Source organism: Ambystoma mexicanum, chromosome 4q (assembly GCF_040938575.1).
Source record: "Ambystoma mexicanum isolate Mex_15411 chromosome 4q, UKY_AmexF1_1, whole genome shotgun sequence".
Classification (NCBI taxonomy): Eukaryota; Metazoa; Chordata; class Amphibia; order Caudata; family Ambystomatidae; genus Ambystoma; species Ambystoma mexicanum.
Window position 1 is genome coordinate 231,080,337 of NC_090928.1, and position 26,769 is coordinate 231,107,105.

A 26,769-nucleotide genomic window follows, 5' to 3' on the forward strand; every position below is an offset into this window, starting at 1 on the left:
GATGTGTTGTTTGGACTCCGATGGAGACCAACGACCGCTGATTGTCAGATCGTTGATGTGGGCTCCCCAACCCGTGAGTGAGGCGCCCGTCACTACTGTTATCTCCGGCCATGGTTGCCAAAAAGATTCGCCCTTGAGGATGTTGTCGTTACAAGCCCACCATAGTAGATCCTGAGCAACTGCGCTCGGAACTTGCAGAAGATCCGGCATACTCCCCGAGAATTGTGACCACCGAGTTCTGAGGGCCCATTGAAGAGTTCTCCTACTCAGTCGAGCCTGTGGCACCAGAAAAGTGCAGGATGCCATGAGGCCGAGCAACCAAAGAAAATCGAAGGCCATCTGCAGAATGTGGAGAGCCCTCACCTCGGGAGGTGAGGCTTTGCAGGAGGAAGTATCCAAGTCTGCCCCGAAAAACTGGAGCTTTTGGGGTGGTATCATGTAGGACTTATTGAAATTGAGGGAGAAGCCCAGATTGTGAAGGAAGCGACAGGTGAGGGTAGATGTGAATCCCCCCTCTCCTTAGACTCGCTGCCACAACCACCATCAGCTTGGTGAAAACCCTCGGGGCGGAGGTCAGCCCGAATGGCAGACCTCGAACCTGATAGGGAGAACCGCTAACCGCGAACCTCAGGTACTTTCTGTGTTTGGGATGGATTGGCACATGAAAGTAAGCATCATGAAGGTCCAATGATACCAACTAGTCTTGGAGTTGAAGAGCCTGAAGGATCTGAGAAAGGGTTAAAATCTTGAACTTGTCCTTCCTGAGGAACTTGTTCAAGTTTCTTAAGTCCAAGAGGGGTGTCAATCCTCTGCCCTTCTTTGGGATGAGAAAGTAGGGGGAATAACAACCCTTGTTCCTCTCCGCTACGGGTACATGTTCTATTGCACCTTTCTCTAGCAGAGTTCAAATTTCCTGCACAAGGAGCGGATCTGGAATTCTGACAGAGTTGGTTCCCGGTGGATGGTCCGGAGGCCTTTTTAGGAAGGGTAGGTGTTAGGACAGTTTTTCTGAAGTCCAGTTAAGGGCCTAGTAAAACCATTCAACTGAGGCAGTACAAGACTCCACTCTTAGTATAAGACTGTACCTCCTGAGTACATGGTAGCGTAGGCAGAGCAGCCAGGCTTATCTTAGGAGGGAGAGAGGGCAGTAGATACAGTACAAGTGAAAATTGTAATACAAATGATCCAAAGAAACACTGAAACACTATGTATTATAAAAATAAAGGATTTATCTAAATACAAGTAGGCCCAGGTAAATCTAGGGGTTAAGTAAATACTGACATTATATGAAATCACAATATAAAACACAACACTATACTTGAAAGTACACAGACCCAAGTATAGACCTTATTTGGAACACCTAACAGTAGTTCTAGGGAAGTCAAAACCTTGTTATACACATTTAGTATAGGCCAAGCCTATTCTTTGGGAGTAAAAGACCAATGGTTACTTTTAGATTACTTGTGGTAATACAAGGACAGTAGGCCCTTCCAGTTGTACAGTAACTCTTGGAACAAATCACATAAACAGTCAACTGGACAATATACTTTTGGTGAATAGTGAAACACTTATTCTAGGTGCAGTAAAAACCTATAACTACTTGTGTCATAACACACAGTTATACCAGGTGAGCAAAACCTAATGGATGTAATATATCATTACAGATGCTTTGGAAATCAGGGAACCCCAGATTGAGGTAAGCAATAACTCTTGTAACTTGTTTTGGATGGCACACAGCTAACACAAGGTAAGTAAAACCCACTTACTTTAACTTCACAATGAAGGGGAAAGTAAAACCCAATGTCACACTTTACTGAATAGATATTCTAGGTAGGCAACAACCTAATGTAGACTTATTAAAGACAGGCTAGCAGCAAGTCAGGGGAAGCAAGACCCAGTTGGGCGACACTCATACAGTTATCCTAGCAGGACTAACCTGGTGATACCAACAGTTGGAGGACACTCATACAATTACCCTTCAGGAATAATCTGGTGAAACCAACACATTACTTTTGTAAAGAGGCACAACCTAATCACAGGAGAGTAAAATACCTTCACATCTACTTTCTTTTAGACTGGCAAAACAGTGGCTAAGGAAGGAAAGATGTTAACCATACTTTTAAGAATAGTGCATCACACATCCAAGATCAGTAAGAACTTTTGTAACTGTTCACTCTTAGAATTACAGTTACCAACCAACTCTTTACAAGTAAGTAAAAACACTTGATTTCTTTTCTAGGCAGAAGTCCCAATCCCTTCAAAGTCTTTCCCTTATTCTTGAAGCATGAGTGTTCTCAGTGGCAGAAGGGGGGTCACTAGGACTAGTGACCAACAGGCAGTGTTAGAATAAGTTCTTTAGTAGCAAAAGCCAGAGTTTCCTTAGGAAAACTGGGCAAACAAGTGAGTACTTCACTTCTAGGGTTAGAAGAGGGTCCAGGGGCTTCACAGAAGGCACCCGAGCAGGATTCTAGCAGTGGGACTGGATGTACTGGACGAGGGACCTCCCAATCACAGAAAACACCCCAGGACTACACAGAAATCCCAACAGGCTTAAGGTAAGTATATACCCAAGCCAACACAGTACCTCAGCAATGAAGAAGAGATTGCAGCAGGAGAACTTCAGGGACTGCAGCCAAATACCCGGTCACTGGATTCCTTGTCCTGGAGACTGAACACAAGACCTCAGAAGGGACTTTGCAGCAGGGATCGATGAAGAAGACTCTAGGCAAGATTTCTCTTGCGGCTGAATGCAGTTCTGCGGGATTGGCACCTTTTCAAGGAGCACAGAAGAAAACAGAAAATCGCGGTTGAATTCTCGTCGTTTAAAAGGTCCAGCACTCTTGTGAGGGGACTTTTTCGGACTTGATTCGTGTCTCCGGAGATAGACCAAGATGCCCACGAAGTTTCAGCGAGATTCGGAATTCAGAAGACCGTGCACCGCAGTGGCAGGAGGTCCCAGGGTATTGGGGTATTGCAAGAACGCAAGGTCGCAGCAACCCGTGGGATGGCTCAAAATGCAGGTCGTCTTGAGTCTAGTGGGTCTCACCAGGCTCTGGGTTCGGGTTGTCGTTTTCGGAGTCCCCAGGTCGATCAGAAGGAAGGGCTGCAGCAGGCTCCGGTTACAAAGCAGGCTCTCCGGCCGCTGGAAATCATTCCCGCCGCTTTTCCTTCGTCATCCTCTTCGGTTTTCAGTTCCAGTGGTCGACATGACTTCAGCTTCCAGGTTTCCAGTATTTATCAGGAACTGCAACACAACCTCTGCATTCTCTCCCCGCATTTTTACAAGAAAGGGGCGTTTGGCTGTCCAATCAGGACAGCCAACCCCCCACTGGGATTTGGCCCAGTTGAAGGAAGACTTAAGACAAAGGAGGGGGAAGTTTGGGACCCCTCCCCCACTTCCTATGCTTACAGACTGACTGGAGCCTGGGCGGGGTGTCCAGGGGACTCCCGCCGAAGACAAAACTCAAACAAAGGATTTTCCCGCCCTGGATGTCAGGGGAAGGAACAAGAAACGACAAGAAACACTAAAATGGCAGAAAAAGAAGACAGGGGCCATTTTGGTAAAAATGAGCACCCTTAGGTGCCTTTACTGCAGCTGTGATTACAGCACGCGGTAAAGGTGCACCAAATTAGTAAAAGGTATCACTGCCACCAGCCATTAAAGGTAAGCTTGTCACTGTAACAGAATTGTTACAGTTTAAATGTGAAAGGGGATACATTGTATCTCGCCAGCACTCCACATAAGGTGGGGTGTGCTGGTTTCACAGAATAAAATGTAAAAGGGATCCAAAGATCCTTTCTACCCTTGGGAACTGTAGTTCACTCAAGGTTAGCACAAGAAAGTTAAAGGGGGAGCCCCTAGGGCAACCCAGCAACAACAGGCACGTACTGCCAATAAGTTGTTAGACATGATAACTTTAAAAAAACACTATGGAGAGTCTTAAAAATGACACCCATAAAAAGAGTTAAAGACAGGTGAGTGTGGAAAAAGGTTCCCACTCACTGAGGTATTAATGGAAAATATCTCACTAGAAAAGCAAAAAGTTCTGGAGTTGAACCAGGCAAGGAAGATTTACCAGCCCGGTGGAAATCTTACCTAACACTAGGCAGTAACCTTGAGCTACTGTCTCCAGTGACAAAGCATCTGGAGTAATGCCCTGCCATTCTTTCAGATGCTGTGAGATTATGCCTCCCACCAGGGTTTTGTGTGATAAGGCCTCAGAGTGACTTGGAGGGGGCTGCAGGAGCGGCTGAGGGCAAAGATGCCATTCCTGAGGCTGGTTTTGCACTTTTTCTCATCCACCACGAGCAACATTTCTTTTACCTCTTTGTATAGCCTGTCCTCTTACTCTGCCAAAAGAGGAGCAGTACAAAAAAGAACAACCTCTCCAGGAAGATGAGCCCGAATAAGGTTTCTAAGGCTGTCGCATAGAGGCGCTAAGAGATTTACCCGCCGCTTTTGAGGTCTGCAGCTTTTCTAAGTTTTCATCAGCTCTACTGCCAAACAGCCTCAAGCCATCAAAAGGCATGTTGAATAGTCGGGCCTGCACATCTGGTGCAAACCCGGACTTCCTCAACCATGCAAATCTGCGTAGCACAGTGCTTGCAGCCATGGATCTGCTGATACTATCAGCAGTTTCCAGTCCAGACTGGAGACATTCCCCCATTGCCTCCTTTCTGTCTTTTTCAATATTCAGGAAGCCTTCCCTTTCCTCACCTTCCGGAATATGATCAGCCGCCGCCGAAATGCAGTCCCCACAGGGTATGGGTGAACCTTGGCACGGTACAGGTGACATTTGTAGACTCGAGAGCCATGCTACCCGAGGTAAAGACCTTACGGGCCCAAGCGTCCACCTTCTTATCCTCTCTATCCAGGGGGATAGATGGATAGGCTGTTTGTCTAGACGAAGTTGCTGCCTGAATAACCAGACTTTCTGGAGTGGGATGCCTCCTTAAGTAATCAGGGTCAGAACTCACAGTTCTGTACTTCTTCGGAAAATTACTGTTGATTGCAGAAGCAGTATCAGGAACCTAACAGTTTTTTTCCACTGTCCTCTGAAGTGTCCTATGGAAGGGGAGAACTGGGTCCTTCTGGGGGCCCTGGTCAAATATATCAGTCATATCACCCTGATCAAATGTGGGTGAGGATCTACACCAGCCCATGTATTCCACAACCCTATTCATCAAACTCCTGTACCCTGAATCTGCATGTTCTGCAGGATCAGGTTTTGCAAACTCTAGCTCCGGTGACGTATCAATGCTAGCAGAGTGAAGTGTGTCACACAGGTCTCTCATTTTCGATTCTGGATCGATTAATTCTTCTGGAACCTATCTGCTACCATATTGTACTCCAAAAGGAGAAACAACTTTTGAGGCACTTTCTTCAAATACAGAAGACAGACTTAAAGTCTGACATACGTAAAGGAGTAAATCTCCTTTCCTGTGCTCGAGTTTGGTCGAAGGAATCTTCAATGGCATCGAAGAAATCTTCGAAGGCACTGATGAGGTCTTTGACAAAGGTATCGAAAACACCTGTGGCTTCGATGTTGAAGCCGTCGGCGCTGATGGAGTCGACAAAGTCGTCAAGGGCTTCGACAATTTATGTTTTTTTGTCGGTGTCAGGGAAACACTCAATTCTCGATGAGCCTTCGACGAATTAACGTTGACTCGAGATTTTCGATGTTTACCTTTACTAGTGGATCTTTCCACAGTAGTTCCTGACTTCCCTGTGTCGTCCAACGGAGCGACCGGGCTCTGGCTCTTTTGAGGTTTCTTTGAGGGGGCTGAGGCCGCATTCTCAAAGTCCGTCATCTTCCTTTTAAATTCATTCCATTTTCTTGGGGAATCCAACTTAGTCGGACCTCTTACCAATTCGGAAGACTTACCAGAGGAAGAGGAGGGCGATCTATGTCTCCTTTTAACCTTCTTTGATGAAGAAGATGAAGAACGTCTATCTATTGTGTGATCGAGACCTCTTAGAATGTTTACGGCGATCAGATTCCTTCGAATAGCTCGACTTTTTATAATTTTTTGACGAGGCCTTCGAAGAGGCCTTGGAAGCTTCCCACCCCACCACCAGTTTACGTTTTCTCTCACGAATGGCCTCCTCCGTCATCGACTGACAGGAGCCACAGTCGCCGGTTTGATGGTCTGAACCTAGGCACCAAAGACAAACGCGGTGAGGGTCTGTAATTGACATTTTTGATCCACAGTCGATATTTTGAACCCCCGTCATGGGAGTAGAAGGGGTGGAAGACAACAACATTTTCTTGAAGAAAATTTCAAAGCGTGCCGTTCGAGAGCGAAGCAATCAGAAAAACGGAACTTATGCCAACGGGCGTGGCACGAGCTACTTATACTGTTGGTGACGTCGGCACGGTACGGAGCCTGTCGAGGGACATCAACGCCACAACCTTGTGCACAGTGCCCTCTGCCGAGAATTTTCCAAAGCAGCGAATCTGGTGGATACAAATATGATAGAATCCATTCGAAGTTTTGTTTTTGCTGCTTTCCTTCCGAAGACCTCTATGGAACCCTCCGGCCCAACTTTTAGCTATTTTCTGATCCCTGACCGGATGATGTTTTTACCGCAAGTTAAGCCTTTTTGCTTTACTTAACTCATCTGTTTTGGGGACAATGCTCAGTCCATGTGGCTTTCAGTGCAGGCAGGGTCGGACTGGGACAAGAAATAGGCCTGGACACCCAAATAAAAGTGGCCCACACCTTGCCTCACGACCCTTGACCTCTGATGACATCACCAGAAGTGATGTAATTTGACCCCACCCCAAAGTGACATCCCGGGAAGCGATGAAACACAACCTTTCACCCCTTGACAAAACAGGAAGTGGCATCAAATGGCATTGTTCCTAAGTACACTATGAAAAATATGGTTGGGATATACATTTCATACAAGAATGGATCACCATACGCATCATTAATATCTGTGTGTATAGATCCATATTGTCAAATTACTATGAATCCAAGCAGACGTCCAAGGCCAAATGATAAAATGTTATTGTATAGCACTTACGCTGAAGCTCTTTTTTATAGAACAAATACGCATACAATATCACCCAACCTGTGTTGGCACTCATTTATCGACCTAAGAAGGATGAAAGTCTTTTTGAAAAAAAATAATAATAATTGGAAAAAATAATTTTTTTTTTTTCAAACCGGCCCAGGCGTGGCCAGAAACCGGCCCCCACTTCCCAGGGGCGATTTCGGCCCAGCCACGGGCCGAAAGGCAGAGGAACCAATCCGACCCCGAGTGCAGGGGAGTCTCTGTTCGACATTATTAAATTCCATGTTGTTTTTAAGCTGTACACATCAACTTAAAGTGAGGGTTGTCGGGGGTATTTTGTGCCCCTTATTTTGTTCTTAGTGACAAATCTGTTAGTTTCATACCGTTACGTCCCGTCCCCTTGCCTCCATATTCATGGGGTCTGTCCTATGGAACAGGACTATTACACTTTTGGCATAGCACAAAATGAATTTCCCTTTTAAAAATGTGTGTGTTGCTCGGGAGGAACAGAGGCAAAGGCGTGGGGGTGGCTAGCCCCGCCCACCGGCAACAATCGCCAGTCCTTTTTTCTGCTTCAACGGGAGTGGGTGCTTTGCATAGCATGCCATTTGTTTTTACTGTGCAACTGTTTCCCCAAAGCCATTTTTTAGACATTTTCAATTGTTTACTTCGTCCCCCAGCAACTTGAGTCTGTCTTTTCTCTGACGGGCTTCAAAGGTTTTACAGCCTGCGCTTCATGCGGCAGGCATTTCACGACTGCAGATTCCCACACACGCTCCCTGTAGTGTCTCGGTCCCCCACACAGGTGAGTGACCTGTTCCTCTAATCAGGTGCCTTCACAGAGGGCTCTTTGGCAAAGATTGTCGTGGTGAAGGGAAGTATTCAACGTGTCTCAGCCATTTGAGTTTGTTTCTTCACTTGTCAAGACATCATGCAAGTTAGGCACTCCGCTAAGCTGGAAGGACGCAAGTCCTGTAGTGGTTAGCCACTGCATTATCAGAGTACGCTCCAGGGCCAAGTTGCTTCTACCACTGTCAAGAATGCAGAGGCCCACCGGAGATGTCTCAGAGGCCCTTGTGGCTTGTAGCGGTGCAAGCACAGAGGACGTTTCGAGGTCCAGTACCAGGTCTAAACAGAAGCCCGAGGGTCATCGACTTGCCTGAGCGAGAGGATTTTCTTTCCTTAAGAACAGGATCTCCAACAGGATCTCAGAAGAAGCACAGCTCTGCAGGGGCGTTGCTAGGGGGGAGCTAAGGGGGCTATAGCCCCTAATCTTTTGGTTGTAGCCACGGATAGAATCTCAGGAGCTACAGCCAAAAGACTAGCTAGCCCCCAGTCCCAACAGTTCAGACATCAGCTTAGCCCCGGGTCTTTTCCAGACCTAGCAACTCCCCTGTAGCTCTGCATTAAGCAAGGCTTCCTGCGTCTCTAGCTTGTCATCAGATACAGGTTCCAAATCAAGTACAACCTGTGAAAGAATGTCACTTCCTTCCAGGGAGGGGACACCATTACAGGGTTAGCGAACCACTTCCCTTCAAAATGCCTTCCATGGACCAGGCCAGACAGATTCCTCTATCATGGTTTCCTTCCTGATCAACGGAAAACATTTCAGAAAATTCCTCACCAGAATCTGGACCTTCAATTCTCTCAATCTTCTCAGATCCCTCGTCCTCCGACTTTAGCAGGGAGGATTTTGTTTTGAGGCAATTGGTCTCTTATGTCGACCTGGTCAACCTCTTACCCCATACCATCCTCACCTCTCAGATTCAGAGCACCTCCTCTGGTTAGGCAACCAATTTGGTACCCTATGCCGCCCTCATCTTGGTCTCCAATTATCTCCTAGTCTCAGCTGCGGCACCTTCAACATCCCTGGAAGATATGTTTTTCAAAAAATGTCAAAGGATCATGCACTCTGAACCAATGAAGGGTTGTTTCAAAAACATGTTATGGGAAGCAATCCCTCAGACTATACCAACACCTCAGCCTTCGGCAGCTCCAGTAACACTTACGGTTTCGCCCCTCGCCCTCAAATTGCTGCACCTCCAGTAGCCATGGCTTCAGATCCATTGAAACCTACACTCCTGCAGGATGTGCATCAAAGGTAAGTAACAGGGCTCATTTATTTATTGTGCATTTGTAAGGTGCTTGTACATCAATGAATTGTGTTTCAAAGCGTACACAGGGCAAAGGGGAGGGAACAAGACAATGAGCTGAATTAACAATGATGAGCAAAAGGAAGAGACGGTCCTACTAGGCCTTGTGAACATTCGGAATGTGCAAGTGCCGAGAGAGACAAGGAACGGGGGGGGGGGCGAAGGGGTTAGTGCTGGAGGTTGCCCTGAGGGAGAAGTGCCAGAGAACCAGTCGCAGGGCAACAGGAAAGTGCAAGGCAGTGAACCCATGGTAGGAGAGGGGTCACCTGCTAGTGCAATAAGTATGAGATAACAGGTCAGTGTGTGCCCAAAGGCATGTGCAGAGGCTGAAGGCGATTGGACAGAAGGCCAGGACCCAGAAGGACACATAAGGGATCAGGCCACCAATCTCAGCGACAGTGGGGTTTAGCCACGGGAGGGAGTGGGGGTAGGAGGAGGAGAAGAGAAAGGTCTTGAGGAGCTTGCAGAATTTGCAGAGATCTGGCTCAAGAAGGAAGGAAGGGGAAGGCTGTTCCAGAGGAGGGAGCCAGCCGAGGAAAGAGATCAGCTACCAGCTCACTGCTTAGAGAAGTGCTTCACAAGCCGAGAGATTGTGCTGGAGGATCAGAGAAATCTGGAGGCTGGTCAGAGCTTACAGGAACCAATCAAAGACCCGAACACACAAACTGACACAGGTGAGGAGGAAGCCTGGTTATCATTGAAGGCTTTTCATAATAGGATGTTAGCGGTTCAAGACTTTTCGGGGTTTCCTGTGCCAGAAAAGTCTGAATCAGAAACGGGAGTGCTTTTTGGTGCACTGTCACTAAGTTTAACAGATTCGGAATTTCTTTACAAAAGCATGCGTTAGCTGAGGCCAAGTCTATCTGTAAAAATCCTCACTCAGTCAGAACTATGAGCAAGAAGATTGAGGCCGGATACCGGGAATTATATTCAGACTCACCAAGTTTATCATCAAATCCACAAACTCAGTCATCAGTGGCATAAGCAACAATGTTCTGAAAGTCAGCATCGACTTAATTCGCCACTTAAGACTCCAGCCCACTCTCTAAAGAGGATAACATTTGTTAGGCAAGATTGTGTGCAGTGCCAATTGGAAGACTACAGCAACCTTGACCTCCTGGCAATAGGAACCCAACCTTTGGTATAAGTGTGTACTACGCAGGTTGGTAGTGTGGCTGAGCAGCCAGGCGTACCACAAGAGGGGTCAATGTGAGCCGTAGGGTTTTTACGCAGAGATTCACAGTGACAAGTATTCAAATACATTTTTACACTCAAGCTTTCTTGATTAAACAATTATAAATTTATTCAACAGTCAGTTGAATAAGCCTTCTTTAGACAGGAGCAATATATAAGTAACACACATATACACTTCAAAATACACACTCTTAGTTTCTCTAAATAAGCAAGTACCCATTTGGGATGGCGCACAGATGTTTCCTACACCCTGAGGTGACAAATAACTAGGACACTGTGGACATCAATATATCACTGGCACATTTAGAGCAATACTGAGTTGGTGTCAAAGAAAAGGGTTTGGGAATAAAACAAAGGTTAAACAAATATTCTGAAGCAGGTAAGTATTTTGAACCTGCAATGCAAAGTAAATTAACCCCTTCCTGGAGGAAAGGTAAAGCACAAAGTCAGTGGTAAGAAGAGTCTTTCAGGGAGCCAGGCCAGCCAATGTTAATTGAACAAGAGTCTAGGTGAGCTGAAGCACTTCTTGCAGGTAATTAACAGTCCTGCACAATGTTTTAGAAGACTTTGTAGAAATAATAGAATCACTGTAGGGCCACAAGCTGGGAGGCTTCTGAGGGGCAAAGCTGCAAGCAACTCTGCAAAAGCAACCAAAACAAGTCTCAACTGAGAACAAGTAAGGCTACACAACAAGAGGTAATTCCTCTTAGGTTTACAGTACCTTTGGTTAGAAGAAATGGTTCCAGCTGGCTACTGTACCCGTGTAGCTCTGTGGATCCTGTTGTTCCTGGTCCTCAGTCGTGGGAACAAAAGGGAGGACTTCTGGGGACTCCTGTAATACAATGGGAAGGTCAGCGGCAGCAATGGGCAAACTTCAATTCAGCAGCACTTTGCAGTTTCACCTCCTCGCGTCTCAGCAAATAGCACCACTGCGGTCTCTCAGATACCACTTCAGACCTTCCTCGCATCTTGGGTCCAGCACTCTGTTGAGGTGGCTCAGGCTTGGTCAGTCCTGCTTCCTGGGAGTCCGAAGGCTCTTCCTGGAGCTCCGGTCCGACTTAAAAGCGATGCACTCGATTGGGTGTTCCTTTCTCTTGCACTTTGCTTCCAGCAGCAGCAATGGAAGTACAGCCAGCTTCAAGAGATTTTAGTTGAGTTCGTCTTGGGGGTTGATTGGTCCCACCAACCCAAGGGGAGAAGTCGTCCTTTTGTGAACATCTATACAATCCTACAGCTCACATTGACCCCTCTTTTGATAAGACTGGCTGCTCAGTCACTCTACCAACTTGTGTAGTGCATGCTTATACCAAAGGTTGGGTTAACTATTGCCAAGCGGACAAGGCTGGTGCAGCCTCCCACAGGGCACTGCATACAATCTTGCCTAACAGCACGCCCTCCTACGACTGTCCCAAGCCGCTGCTTGCGTCCCTATAGCGAGTCATAGAACAGGGTCTCCCATGCTGGTTGTATCTTCTTGCATCTTTGATTGTAGAGACTAGAAAGTATTCACAGGAACTTTTGACTTCTGCTGCTTTACAAGACTTTAAGCCCCTACGAACTGCCTTTTAGCAAGAGTTGCATTTTGGACTTTGAAAGCCTTGCTGTGTGAAGGAACTGCCTGTACAACCTTAATCTCTGCCAGTATTACACTACCCAACTGTTTTCCTTCCTAAAAATCACTATCTTGCATGGGGGCCAAGTTGGAAGTGTTCAGGGGAGAAAAGACAAAGTTATTTTAGGAAAAATAACTTAGTAGCTTTTCTCCCTCGAACATTTCCTCCACGGGCTTCTAACCCCAATCCAGTGATTTGTGTGGTTGGGAGTTTGCCCATACCATTCACCCCGGCCTAATGCTGTAACGCATATAGGGAGCCTTCTGTGAAGTCCCTGAACACTTAACTAAACCTAAAGCTAATACTTAATCGTTGAAGAAGATATGCTCTGGAACTCTGACTTTCCTGCATCTGAACCCTATCCTTGCCTGCCTACAGCTGGCTCCTAGACCACTAGGGTCCCTCTTCTGCCTCTGGGAAAACTCATGCTATAGAGCGCAGAAGGACTACAAAAGATAAGGCTTCTGTTTTGAAAATATAACAAGTGTAAAAGTACTTACTTGCAAATTAGTTCGTATTTATTTATTTATTTTAATTTTTGTAACGCGCCAACATGCCTGTGGGCCTCAGGGCGCACATAGAACAAAAACAGTGTGGTAAAACAGTGTGGTAAAATAGTGTGGTAACTATCTCGGGAAATAGAATAGGTTACAAAGATGCTGGTTGTTTCTTTAAAAGGTATATACGTTGCTTTACTTACTTTAAATAGTGTTCCACTCTTCTTAAAAGTAATTGCGCTGGTATGGTTTTATCATTCTTAACTGAATGAGTATAAAAGCTTACCAATAGGGTTTACCTATCTTGAATAATTGTTTTTCTTAAAGTGTACTATTGGGTTTTGCTTTCGCTCATCTACCTTGAGGATTTCTAAAACAGTCTAGAAGTTAATAATTACCTGTGAATTTTTGAATGACCTTAAAAGTATACTAAGAGTTCTTACTTACCTTAGAATTGTATAACACACTTCTGAAAAGTAGCATTGGTAAAATTGTCAAGTCCTATGCTTAGAAATAGTGTAATAGTTTAAACACCAATAGGTTATACTGACCTTGAATAGCTGCTGCTCCTCAAACTGTATTGTTGGGTTGTGCTTTCCCTGAAGTGCTCTATGGAACTTCTAAAATAGTTTCACTGTGTGTATACTTATCCTTGAGAAGCCTTCAGCCCCTAGGTAATATACAAGGTAAGTTACTCCCTCTGAACTGTGTTCTAAAAAGTAACACTGGTCTTGTTACTGTATCCATTCTTGATCGAAGACAGGTACATGGGTTGCAAGAGATACTTGTAACCAGTGCTGGTATGACTAAGTGACTCTAAAAGTAAATAACACTATATGTTATAACAAATAGGGTCTACTACCCTCGATTTACTGAATGTAGTCAAAAAGTAACTAACTGTGGTTTAACTCCCCAAGAATAGCTGAATGCCATTCTGAATGTTTTATAGGATTTACCTTGAACTGCAGATTGCTAATCTTAATAAGGTTATACTTTGGTTTGTATACCATAAGTATAGAGTTGGTGTTTATAACTGTGTTTATATGTGATAGCTTACCCTTTCCCAAGATTTATCTTGGCCTACTTGTATTTAAATAAACCCTTTATTTTTACATTTCATAGTGTTTCTTTGGACCATATGTATGCTACAATTTCTTTGTACCAAGCTACAGCCCTCTCTACCTCCTAAAATGAGCCTGGCTGCTCTGTTTACGCTACCAAATATATTCAGGTGGTACATCCTTATACTAAGAGTGGAGTTTTGTACTGCCTCATGTATGGTTTTTATGAAGTCCTTAGATGGACTTTAGAAACACTGTCCTAACATATAGTGATAGAAGGTTGGATACATTTCAAAACCATAGTCAAAGGCCTCCAAGAATTAATGAGATCATTTAGAAACAGTTATGTCTGCAATACACTTAACACACTTCAGGGAACATATTTACAAAGTCACCAAAAGTTAGTTACAGTGTAATAATGCATTCACAATGAAATAAGTTCAGAGCATGAGTTCCAGGACTGGTATAAAGTTCCACAGAAATCAAGCGGTCATTTGCCTTCATGGCAACAATGATGGTAATTGTGTTTTCTATCACAGGTGCGGATTCCGCAGCAAATAACCAGGTGAGACCTCAATGAAGAGATCCACAGGTGGGTTGATGAAACAGAAGCCCTGTGGAAAAATGCGACAGAGCAGGAGGACCCCAAAGTAGGTCAATGAGAAATGTGAATGAGACTCTCCTCCAAAGAATCTCAATCCTGGACCCGAGGGACCCCCAAAGATGAGTGTCAAGAATAATCACCCACCCCAGCACCTAGATGTAAGTACTCACGTTGGTAGTTTCAGCAAAACTGCTCCTGCTCATTGAAATAACCTAGTAAAGTATAGGCTTTTTCTAGGTGTTGTTTACAGGATCTAGTGCCCATGGGCTTGCACTCAGAGCCAGCGATGACCCCCATGCCTTAGAAAAGGAACGGCCAGCCTTTCCACAATGCAAACCTTCAAGCCTGGAGTGAAGAATCCAGCGAGGAAGATCCGGAAAGATGAGGGAACCCACAGAAGTTGGATTCCAGGAGCTCGGTACATAAAGCAGGGTGGCAGCTCAGCAGAAAATGATCCCAGGACAGCGATAATGACTGGAGGTACCCTCAGACGCCCAAAGCAGTAGATTCTTGTTCTTATTCTGCACGTAATTTAGGCATCTTCAGCTTCACAATATTTGAAAACTGACATTTCTTTCTTTCTCAGCTGCTAAGACTCTTATCTGGACTTCTGAGTGCTCTTGTATTAACTCTGGCTCCTCTTCAATCTGTTTTGGAAGTAGCTATTTATGTACTCTGCAAACTCCCTCTTTGGTCTCAAATTAAACCCATCCTTACCCTCACCTCACTGGCTTTCTTTTCCACTCCATCTACAATTAAGTTTTTCTTTGTATTGTTTTGATGTGCATTCAAAGTCTTGCCTACCCAACTGTTGGTTGCCCCATCATCCTTTTCTTCTTTTGTTCTCCCAATCCCGAAACTTGCTCTCCCAAACCATTTAGTATGTTCTCTTAAAAATGCCCTCTTGAACGAAATGTGTTCCTCATGATTGATTGCCTGCCTATTTACTCATTCATTTGTGTCTTCTGTAATTTTTGTACAGTGCTTAGGTGAAAGTGCTCTATAAATATTAGCCATGTATTCAGTAACTGAGCTCATGTGACAGCTAGCAACATATTAACATGTTTATCAGCCTTGCCCAGTTGTTTACACTGCTTGGGATTCAGGAGCCATAGTTCTGGTACACATCGTCCAAACACAATACCATCTATATAGGGACCACACAAGTGTTATTCAAATAACTGGATGGATTCAATGGAAAATGCTTTTTTTTACCTTGCCTACGGCGGGACAAGAGTCTCTTCGAACAGTTTCAATTCCCTTTGCATCAAATACTGGGTCCTTTTGGTCCAGGGTTTCATACATGTAACCCACATACCGCTTCTTGGTTTGCAAGACACATGGCAAATAGACCTGCAGTGGTCAATGGAGGAAACAAGTGAAAACCACAATGAAAATACAGTGCAAATATTTCAATGTTAGTATTCCACATCAAACCCAGCTAGCTTGTTTCTAAAATACATCAAATCAGCCAGACGCCTCCTCTGAAATAACACCTGATGAACAGCTACTCCTCAGTCACACACAGGGGTCAACATTTAAAGTTGCAAGTTACAAGCCAGCCATGAAAAGTCACTCGCCCCTCAATTATCCACTTGCACACAGCAGACCATTTTATATTTTTCTATTGGCGAGTGAAAATGATGTGCCCTGGACACTGCTTGCTGCCAATGGTGTAGGCAGGTTTTGCAAACTAGATATTTGCCTACAATGCCAAAAAAGGGCCCAAGGAAAAACCTGTTATGCCACAGTGTGAAAGTACATGAAGCTACAGAAATGGACCACAACAATGATGAGCAGGACCTGAACGCCTAGTTGAATGCATATGACTTATTTTCTGAAGGCAGTTGGCTCCTTTATTCTGTAACACTATGGCTAAGTGAGGCATTAGGCAAAACAAATTAAAACTTTCACCATTACCGGTTACAGGTAGCCATGCTTGCCCATGGATATACCAAACCATATTGTCTATCTAATTACCAGATGGTAAACTTGGTCAGCTTGCCTTTGAAGTATGTTTCAGTGATGCGCAATCATAACACTGCCTCTAGAGTTCATGGTTGACTTTTGGTAAAGCAAAATGAACATTACAAGCTAAGATCCAACCTTATCCCAGACAAACTTGAATGTCAGATGCCCTACATTTAGCACTTCAAATTCGTAATCTACATGAATAAAATAGGTTTATCTTACCTTCTCAAACTTCAGCTTGACAGGTTTTGGGTTGGTAGCGGTTACAGCATCTGCAATTTCCTGACCAATCTTGAAAGACTGTTCTTTAGTAGCTCCTTTCAGCAGCACAAACAAGCTAAATAGAGAATGAAACATGTAATCAAGCAAAATAACCAACTGCAGCAGAAGACGGAGAAAGGAACAGAGGATGAACATGAAGCTTACAAGTACATTTACCAATGGGTCACACTTAAAATCTGAGGAAGAGGCAAAATAAAAGGGTATGATGTATGCGTTTGGCACGATACTGTAGATGATCAGGCATGGCAAATCAAAGTGCCCACACATAGGCTCATGGGAGACCAGGAGAATTACAAGCAGACATGATTCTACAGAGTAACATTTGGGTAGCATTTCCATCTTGTGTGTAATTCTTCACACTTAGTGACTCGCCCAGCACTTTTGCTGGACTTTTTGATTTTTATCTGACCCTACAGAGAGAGTGGAAACCTTTTGCTGCACTCTCATTCTTTGACTATTGAAACCCTTTTGGGTTATCTTTGATGCAGTCTGCTTTCTTCCATCTTTTTAAGGCATATGGATTTCACTATTGCCACACACAGCATCTTCTGTGCAGTGTTGCTGGGAACTCCTTGAGCTTTCCTCTTTGGATTTCTTTTATATTCCTGTGATAACTGTCACCAGGATAAGGGGATTTATTTTAGCCTGCCTATTCTTCTCTTTTGTGAGATCAGTACACCCCACCTTATGTGGAGTGCTGAGGGGACACATTGTATCCCTTTTCTCACTCCTCCTCTAACTGTCTAGTTACAGTGGCAAGTCCATCTGAGTGGCTGATGGCAGTGGATATGTTCTACTGACATTTGTGATTTTTCACACAGGCTGTTGTCGCCCAGGACACATGGGTCACCATTCACCTAAAATAGTGCAGGTCTTCTTTTTTTCCAACTCACGATCACTTGCCCTTTCTTGAGTCATCCTCTGCTAACCTGGGTGGGGGATGTCCTGCTCACTCCTTTGTCTTCGACAGGCTCCCATAAGGAAGTCCGCCCCGAGGGACCAGTGTGTCTGGGAGAACAGGAAGCTGGGAGGACAATGTAAATCCTCAGGGCTTTGTCCTCCAGTCTGTCTGCTTAGATCCAGTTCTGACAGAGTCGACCACTGGAAGAACGATTATGAAGAAGAAAGAAGAGAACATCTCCAGCTACCTCCAGCGACCAAAAACCCAACAGTGACCGATGCTGCACCAGCCCAATCATCTGTGCGACAGGGAAGATCCAGACCAGACGACTTCATCCCTTGGACTTGTGGGCCGAACTCGTCTCGAGACAATCTGCAGTTTGAGCCATCCCACAAAATGCTGCAACCTTCCAGGCCTGCAAAACCGGAATACCCTGGGGCCGCTGGTACCGCTGCAGTGCATAGTCTAGTCAAGTGTGGCTCCGGCTGCCTACTTGTGGGCATCTTTCTGGGCCTCCAGAGACTACCCTGGGTGTAGAGGTCCCCCTCAAAAGAGTCGAGGACCGAGAGATGGAAGAAAGTCTGCAGGGTGACAACTTCTGCTATTACAAAGCCAGTGCCGAGCCTCCACAACCATATGATGTGAAGATCGTCTGCTGGGCATCCCTGTGACAGTCTGGCCGTCTGCTATCACTAAACGTTTCTCCGCCAGCCACCAAGGCCAGAGACCCGAACTAGAGCTGCCGTTGTCTTCCTGTGGGGACCTGCCGGTGACGCTGTTGTTCTTCATCATAGATGGTACTGTCTGACCTCTGGGTTTCAACCTGGGCAGTTGTGTTGATGTTTGCTGCTCCTGAGCCACGTTGGGGCTGACGACACAACTGGGTTCTCCAAAGCCAAAGGACATCCGTCCTAGAGGCTGAAATCCTTGAGGTGGCCCATCTAGGCCCCCCTCCCCCTGAACCTTTTGTATCAAATTCCATTACTTGTTACGAAATGCTTCTTGTGATATATGACCACTTTGACAGCGTCGACCTTCCTTTGTTCTGCCGCCCAAGGGTCACTGGTTCCCCAGTTTCCCCCCATCTGACATTTTATATATATCGGTGTGAACTATTTTTACTTACCTGAACAGGAGTGATGTTAACATTGCTCATATATATATATATATATTTATATAACTAGCGTGCACAAGTGTTTCCTTGACTATAAGTGTGCTCAAGGGTACTCAACTACAGCCCTTCTCCCTCCTAGACTAAGCCTGGCTGCTCGACCATAGTTACCAAACCTTTTGGGTAGTTCAGGCCAAACCTAAGAGTTAGAGTCCTGTACTAGAGTGAGTCTTCTACAGTCCTAACCTAGCTAGACTTTAGTAAAACCTCCTAACAAAAACAAGTACAAAACCAGAAAAAAAGTAGTTACCAGTGAAATGGTGAACAGAATGACTCATACAAAATGATGGAATCCCACATCAATACTTTGTTTCAAGAGCATTGTGGACATGTAACCTCTACGAATAAATAGAAGAGTACTCCATACTATCTGTTAGGGCAGGAATTCTTGTTACAGTTGCCTTTTGCTAATCTGATGAGTCCCCTAATAATTTTGCTGGCAGTTTGGGTTTGACGTCCCTCTGCAGCCGCAACGCATTTATCGTGTGCTACCTGAGACAGGATGGCCCTTAAGCAACAAATTTTGTCCCTGAGTGAGTTTTCGATCCAGACAGTCTGTTGGGGAGTAGGCTAATGACAGCTATGTGTTATATTATGGGCTACACCATCCAGTACCAAAACATTAGCAAAACATTGGTCAAAAGCACCTGTATGTTACCCAACGTGCTAACAAGGCATTCGAAAAATCCCTCACCATGGTCCATTTTGTGTTGTGTTCTTTCTTTGGACCACAAGGATGGGCCAAAATGCCTGTTCCTCCTAAGCAGCCTATTTGCAGAGCCTATAAAGGCAACTTTTGTGTGGCAGATGTGTGCGTTTAGCTGGATGAGGGCCTCCCAGGCACCCAAATACACATTGGTGCATTTGTGTCTGAATGAATGGAGTTTGGCTTGCCAGTTCTAATGACATGACTTCCAAAATGTTGAAGGTTCATGAAAGGTTCATGGCTGTGGATTGCTGGGAAGGGCATTTGGGAGTGGGGCATGGTGTCGAGTGCCCCAGTCCATTCTACTGATTTGTGGAATTACCAAGTAGTATTAGGAGGGATTGGATGACTGAGAATGCTCCTATTGGGGATTATACCATTACTGGGCTGCGCTTACTGCTACCCCGAAAATGACGATTATTTTTAAATAATCCCCTTTTCACACCATACATATGTGGGGGGATGGGTATAGTATATAATGGTTGAAGGGGGGCTGCAGAGGGATTCCCCCACAAATATATGGGGTGAAAAGAGGGTTACAATTAAAAAAGTCGACATTTTCAGGGGCAAACGCAGCACAGTAATGACGCAGATGCCTCCTGTTGCTGTACTTCGGATTCTCCTGCTAGGTCTCAGGCTCTTAGTGCCATGCTAACCTTTTGTCAAGTACATACTCTTCTTCTTGACAGCCGCCTGTGTTTGAACCTCACTGTCTACACCACCTGTGCTCTCCTGAAGACTTCCTTTATCTTTGTTGTTCGGTGGATCTGAAGTGAGAACCACCTTCTACCTGACTGAATGTAGTGGTCCACAAATGCTCTGTCATTCTTCTTCTCCAACTTGCGAAACCTTGACTTGCCTCCTTGAAGCCACTCATCACGAGACTGCCAGTTAGGAAAGATCTCTCTTTTTGCAACTCTCCCTCCATAGTCTCCTATGGAACCCCATTCCTGTCCTATCTTTTTTGAAGGGAAGTAAAGCCCGTTTCTATTGTTTTGTTTTAAACATATACCTTATACATACATGTATAAAATTCCATTAAGAAAAATACAAATAATTCACACCAATTCATTTAATTCTTGTATAAATAACCCATTTTGCAGGTGCAGGTTGGTGGTGCTATAGAACCCCACCCCTTTCCTAGAAGTATTCTGTGCTTGCCCCAACCACCCCCCTGCCCCTCTCCCGAGCCCGGTTTCCATTTCCAAACCCTTTCCACCTCCCATCCCTCGCCCAAGCCCTGATTGGCTGCTCAAACTTCCACCAGCACCTAGGGTTAGACCCCCGTGTTGTAGCCCCTCGTCGCTATTTTAGCTTCCAGGTGCAGGTGAGCGGTGCTGCAGAGCCCCCAGCCCTTTCCTTGTGGTCTTCTGTGCAGGACGATTGACACCCCCCACCCACACCTCTCCTGAGTCCCGTTTCCAAACCCTTTCCACCTCCCCCAAGCCCGGATTGGCTGCTCAAACTTCCGCCAAGACCCCTGTGGGGTAGCCCATCACCTCGCCATTTTAGCTTCCAGGTGCAGGTGAGTGGTGCTTCCATGGGGTCTTCTGTGCAGGACGCTTGACCGCCCCCCCGCCCCCAGTGTTAGGGAGAATTCTCCTTCTAGGGCTAATTTCCCTCACCTGGTGAGACCCCCAGCAGCTTTGCTGGATTTCTGGAGTTTATTTTTTCCACCTGGTAAGAGTGTACATCTTTTTCCACTCTTACATGTGTTTTGGCCTATGTGTTTTTACTCATTGTGTGATCTTGGGCACTGGAGCACACCACTCCAGGTGCCCCTGTTCTTGTATGGGTTACACCGCACCCTCAGTGTAGTAACCCAGGGATGTCTAAGACTTCCCCCTGACTCCATTTCACTGGGGCTGACTACTGTCCCCCAGAGAAAGGTAAAGTTGCCATTTACTTTACATAGTCATTTTTACCACAGACCCAGTACACCCCATCTTACATGGAGTACTGAAAAGGGCTAATCTGTACCCCTTTTCTGTCTGTACCTCCCTGAGCATTGTTTCGCTCTTTTAACATTTAGACTTGGCTGGTGGCAGTGGTACCTACCCTAACTTTTCTACCGCGATTATATTCGATAAACGTGGTACTGTTCTTGGCTATTATATTAGCCTCGAACATAAACCCGCTTGACCAAATCGTCTTTCTTTTGGCTCCAGTTGGGTTTATTCGCCATTTCTTTTTGTTAAAGTCCTTCTTGTGTTTTACTTTGCGCGGCAAACTCGGTTCGCCTTCTTTGTTCACCGTCTTTTTGGCGGGCTTCTGAAGAGAAGCGTTCCCCAAGGCGCCTGGGTGTCTAGGTTGGCTGAATGTGAGGGAGGGGTGTAGTCACCCCCTGCACAGGGTATCCTAGGAAACCCAAGTCTCACTTTGCCATGATTGGCTGAGGTGGTTGTCCCGGCTGGACAACCCCCCTACTGCGTGATTGAAAGCCAGGCTGTGTGAATGGGGGTTTTGTGCATAAAAGGTAGGTCTCTTGGGCTAGAAGTCAGAGTCGCCTCTGGAACTACAAGGAACCGAAGAGAAGCGGAGAGAACGACGGCTGCTGCAACTACCCCGTCCCGGTGAAGCCCTGCTGCAGTCCTGAACTATCTACCCTTCGACGACTAAGAGGAGATCCAGTCTGGAGTTTTCTTCCCTTGAGCCTGGTGGGGATAACCAGCTCATCTTCTTCAGCCAGAGATCTCCGGCGTGGTCGAAATCGCTGCACACTGCTGTAGTGGTCCAGATAGCCACCTGCTGAACCTCTCCTGTTTTTAAGGAGCGCATCTTTTATTAGTTGTCGCTGCTGCCGGCTTCATCCCTGTGTGGTGCAGACCCCCTTCAGACGTCCTCCTTCACAACGAAGCTCCAGGAATCGTGGGTCTGCAGGAAACCAACAGGAACAACTGCCAGGGCTCCAGCTGCATCGTGAGAATAAGGTACTGTGTTCTACTCGAGGAAACTGGGTGAACCCCTTTTCTTCATCTTCAAGGCTCGTCCTCGTCTTCCCTCCTTCTTATAACTTTTGCTTCCGAACTTTGACAATATTCAAGTACTTTTGGGCTACGCTGAATCGTGAACTGTCTAACGGTGTGATCTTCGGCAACAGGTCTCCGGTTTCACTTACCTGGCTCCGACCCTTTGACTTTTGAATTTCTGTTTCTGAGTGTTTCTCGATACTGTCTGCCTAACCTAAATATTGCCTGTGATTTTTGCCTCCAACTCCCTCTGGGTATCTCAGGTGCAAAGTGTGTTTTTGCCCCGGTAGCATTTCATGTCACGGATACGCGTTTATTGAGTAGACCGAACTGTCAAAAAGTGATCGCAACCGTATCCGCGGTAGCGTGTTTTGTTCATAACACCGGTTCATTTAAACGCAGGGTACTTACCTTGAGACATACTGTACAAAGTGAATTGGTTAGTTGTAGTATATTTAACGTGTGGTTTTGTTTAAAGTTTAATAGAAGTGTTGTGTTTATAACTGATGGTTTAAAAATAAATGTACTTATATTTTTTTCCCTGAAACCTTGAGTCAGTGTTTGCTTGAGTCACAGTAAGTGTGGTCCCTTTGTGTAATCTCTGCTACTGCTCATATACTCTTGAGATAAGCCTGGCTGCTCTGCTACCACTATAACTTAGTAGTAGAGGCTTGTACCAAAGGTAAAACTTGTATTGCCACCTGTAGTCTTAATTGTGTGTAGTGGTCCCCAAGGGCACTGCACAGGATTCTGCCTAACACCCCTCCCCAGCCCTCTCCAGAGCTTTTGGTGGTTGCCAAGGCGTAATCCCACTCCCAATCTTGATTGATCGAGAGCCCTCATAACAATCATCGTGCTAGGGCAGCCCACTGCAGCCCCTGCGGCAAAGGACCTGAGGTAACAGACGGCGCCTGCAGAGACAACTCCAGACTGTCGGCCCGTGTTAGCCTGTGACGCCTGCAGCCGTATACCCGTAGTAACTGACAAGGTAAGTGTAGTCTGGACAGGGGGAGAGGGGTGTGAGACCAGCAATTACTGCTCCCCATTAAACTATCCAACCCATCTACCTTACCCTATTATCAAATTGTTGGGTCTGACTGTATCTACATAGTGCCCAATAGTCATATCTTTCACCTAGATAGAAGGTAAAGCTAGCCATGTCTTGCATCTAGGTAGATTTGGTTAAGCTGGCCATATCTTGCATCTAGGTAGACTGTTCCCCTTAGCCATATCTTGCATCTTGATAGTGTGCGCCACTTAGCCATATGTTGCATCTAGGTAGACTGTGTGTGTGTGTGTGTGTGTGTGTCCGTGTGTCCGTGTGTGTGTGTGTCCTTGTGTGTGTGTGTGTCTATGTTCTTGTGCGTGTGTGTGTGTCTGTGTCCTCGTGTGTGTGTGTCCTCGTGTGTGTGTACTGTATGTGTGTGTGTGTGTGTCCTGTGTGTGTGTGTGTCCGTGTGTGTGTGTGTCTGTGTGTGTGTGTCCGTGTGTGTGTGTGTGTGTGTGTCCGTGTGTGTGTGTCCCCTGTGTGTGTCCGTGTGTGTGTGTCCGTGTGTGTGTGTCCTGTGTGTCCGTGTGTGTGTGTCAGTGTGTGTCTGTGTGTGTGTCCCCGTGTGCCCCCACCCGTGTGTGTCCGTGTGTGTCCCCCCGTGTGTGTGTGTCCCCGTGTGTGTGTCTGTGTCCGTGTGTGTGTGTGTGTGTGTGTCCGTGTGTGTCCATGTGTGTGTGTCCCCTGTGTGTGTGTGTGTCCCGTGTGTGTGTGCATGCGTGTCCGTGTGTCTGTGTCTGCGTATGTGCGTGTCTGTGCATCTGTCCGTGTTTGTCCTCATATCCGTGTGTGTGTCCTTGCGCCTCCCCATATGTCCCCGTGTGTGTGTCCTTGTGTGTGTGTGTGTATGTGTCCGTGTGTGTCCTCGTGTCTCCCCGTATGTCCCCCCCTGTGTGTGTCCTCGTGTGTGTGTGTGTGTCCTCGTGTGTGTGTCCGTGTGTGTGTCCGTGTGTGTGTGTGTGTGTGTGTGTGTGTCCGTGTGTGTGTGTGTGTGTGTGTGTCCTCGTGTGTGTGTCCGTGTGTGTGTCCTCGTGTGTGTGTCCTCGTGTGTGTGTCCTCGTGTGTGTGTCCTCGTGTGTGTGTCCTCGTGTGTGTGTCCTCGTGTGTGTGTGTGTGTGTCCTCGTGTGTGTGTGTGTGTGTCCTCGTGTCCTATGAAGGAGGGTGTTGGGACTCCAGTCCACATTCTTGATGCCAGCAAGTCTAGGAAAGGGGGAACATGTGAAACCAGTAGTTGTCCCTGATTGGACAACTACTGGCAGTTTGAATGGTGCAGATGCATAACATTGGTGGGCTTGGACTTGCTTCCAGCTCGGATTTTGGATGTTGACATTTCTTAAAATCGTTAGAGCTAAGTATCCCTCGAAGAGAAACAGCCTACTGAATCCCAAGCATCCCTTCTGCCCCTCTGCCTGAACTCCAAAGACCCTGAGTGGTGCTTAAGCCCTTGGTCTAGTGGGACCAACTAGTCTCAACGCCTTCTTGAGGATTCAGCACTTCAGAGCCCTCAGGTCCTTGGACTGACCAGCTCTCTTGTGGGCTACCTCGCCAGAAGCGTTACAGTTCTGAGTCTGGAATTTCAGTGGTCGCCAGCTTGTGCCACTAGTAGCCTTCTCCCCAGATTTCAGATTTCCACGTTCAAGGGAACTTGTCCTTGAGTAGCAGCTGTGACCGCGACTGGAAGGATGCTGGTCACCTTTGTGCAGAGGCGGTCGCAAAAATTCCTCCAACCTTTGAAGCGTCTTGAAGAGGGCTGCATCAGTGGTTTCTTGCAAACTCTATTGATGAAGAAATGCATCCACCAGCATTGTATTTTATTGTATTTGTATAGCGCCCACAAAAAAAGAAACAAGGCCTGTAGGCATAGGGGCGCAGACACAAGATACAGCAGCACCCAACAGGAAACTCAACTTCTGGGCACCACTCACTGGAACAAACAGTGGAAGATTCACCCCCAGACGACCCACAAATTCTTCTGGGAAAATTGGATTCAGGGAGGTAAGTAAACACAGTATGCCTGTCCCTCCACCCCCTGCCCTCCTTAGGCCAACATTGGAAACAAATCCCATTGGCTGCTTATTCCAGTCCACTAACCGTTTGGCCTCCGTACCTGGATCGAGTATCCTGCCCCTGTGTTAGCCGTGGGTCTGGAAGAGAGTGTAAGGAAGGCATGGTATCAATAGACAGACACAATGTATAAAACATTATTTGTTATTTTGGTTGGGTTGGTAGAATTCCCAATTGGCACTATCTCTAGAATGGGAGCAATTTCGACCATTAAATAAACAGTCCAAGTCAGTCTAGTCAAAACTAAAAAGGCCTATGCTAAAAAGAAATAACCTTGCCCTCCTTCTCAAAATGACAAATGTGTTAAGGGAATACAAAAGGAAAATAGTGTCTCAAAAGAAATGTCAGAATGGCTTCAACAACAACTCCCTTCCCCACGTTCAGCACCACGTTGTCTATAGTGTTTCCTAAAAAGTATAGGTGGATGGCACAGTTCTTTCAGTCTTGCACACTTTGGCTTACTGGTACACTAACAGTTCAGGCTTGGGCTTCAAGCTTATGGCAGTTCAATCACTTCCTTATGCTTTGTCCGCCTTGTCAAATATACAGTTTCACTTTTGACCTTTACTTTCTCACAATTCAACACAGGCTTCCCTCTGCCGTTCTCGGGCCTGCCTCTCTTTTCACATTCACTTTCTCCATTTATCACACAGTTCTGTACAGGTTTCCCTCTGCTGGGCTCCAGCTTGTCTTTCTCTTTGTGAGGTTCCATTCCCCATATTTTGTCTCAGGTGTCTTTTCACTGTCAAAGACTTTGGAAACTGCAAGGATTTTACATAGACATCTGCAGGGCCACTTCGGCCTTTCTCTCAATAATTCTACAATCCACAAGCTTCCTCCTCTTACAATACCAATGCCTCTTGGTACTTGTAGATTCTTATTCTCTTTGGTTTGCCTTCTTGGCCTTTTCAAAAATTCATATGGGACACCAGTACTTCTTGATATTTGTAGTTTCTTATTTTCTTTAGTTTGCCTTGTTGACCTCTTTCAAAGTTCATATACTTTGCCCTCTTGGCATATTCAGAGTTTACATACTTTGCTTTTCACTCATTCAACTTGCTTGTGGGTTCCTGATTACTTTCTTGCCTTTGTTTCCCAATAAACTCAGAACATTTCACAGAGACTTTCGAAAGTACGATTTCGCCTTACAGGACCACTCGTTACTTTGTATCCATTTATTTTACAATTCAGCAATTCCTTTCCATTACGCTTTTTATCGGCACACGCGCAACCTTCAACTTTTGAGTTACAGCTCTTTTGTCTTTAACACAAACCGAACTCTTGTTGCCTTCGATAACTCACCGGTTGTGCTAATCAGTTTTCTTTCATCAACGCTCTTCATGGAGCAGTGAAGGCTGTTTACACCATCTCCTCAGCTCCGTCATTCACCCGGGAGGGTCATATGCTGCTTTCAAGTGCCTTGAAGGTTTCTTTCTTCCGCTCACTCAGTTTCAGTCCTTGGAGCGTTTACGGCTTCCCGAAAGTGTGGGATTCTCGTCTCGCTCTCTCTTGA

The 26,769-nt window shown here is 45.9% G+C and overlaps 1 protein-coding gene across 1 annotated transcript in view; it reads right to left on the bottom strand.

Annotated features, from left to right (window-relative positions):
• REV3L (REV3 like, DNA directed polymerase zeta catalytic subunit) overlaps positions 1-26,769 on the bottom strand; it is a 1,615,620-nt gene that overhangs the window by 111,271 nt on the left and 1,477,580 nt on the right. Inside the window, exons 27-28 of the mRNA XM_069607775.1 lie at positions 16,337-16,451; positions 15,359-15,496 (exon numbers count right to left, since the gene is read on the bottom strand). Of these exons, the coding sequence (XP_069463876.1) occupies positions 15,359-15,496; positions 16,337-16,451 (253 nt within the window). The remainder of the gene's footprint in view (positions 1-15,358; positions 15,497-16,336; positions 16,452-26,769) is intronic.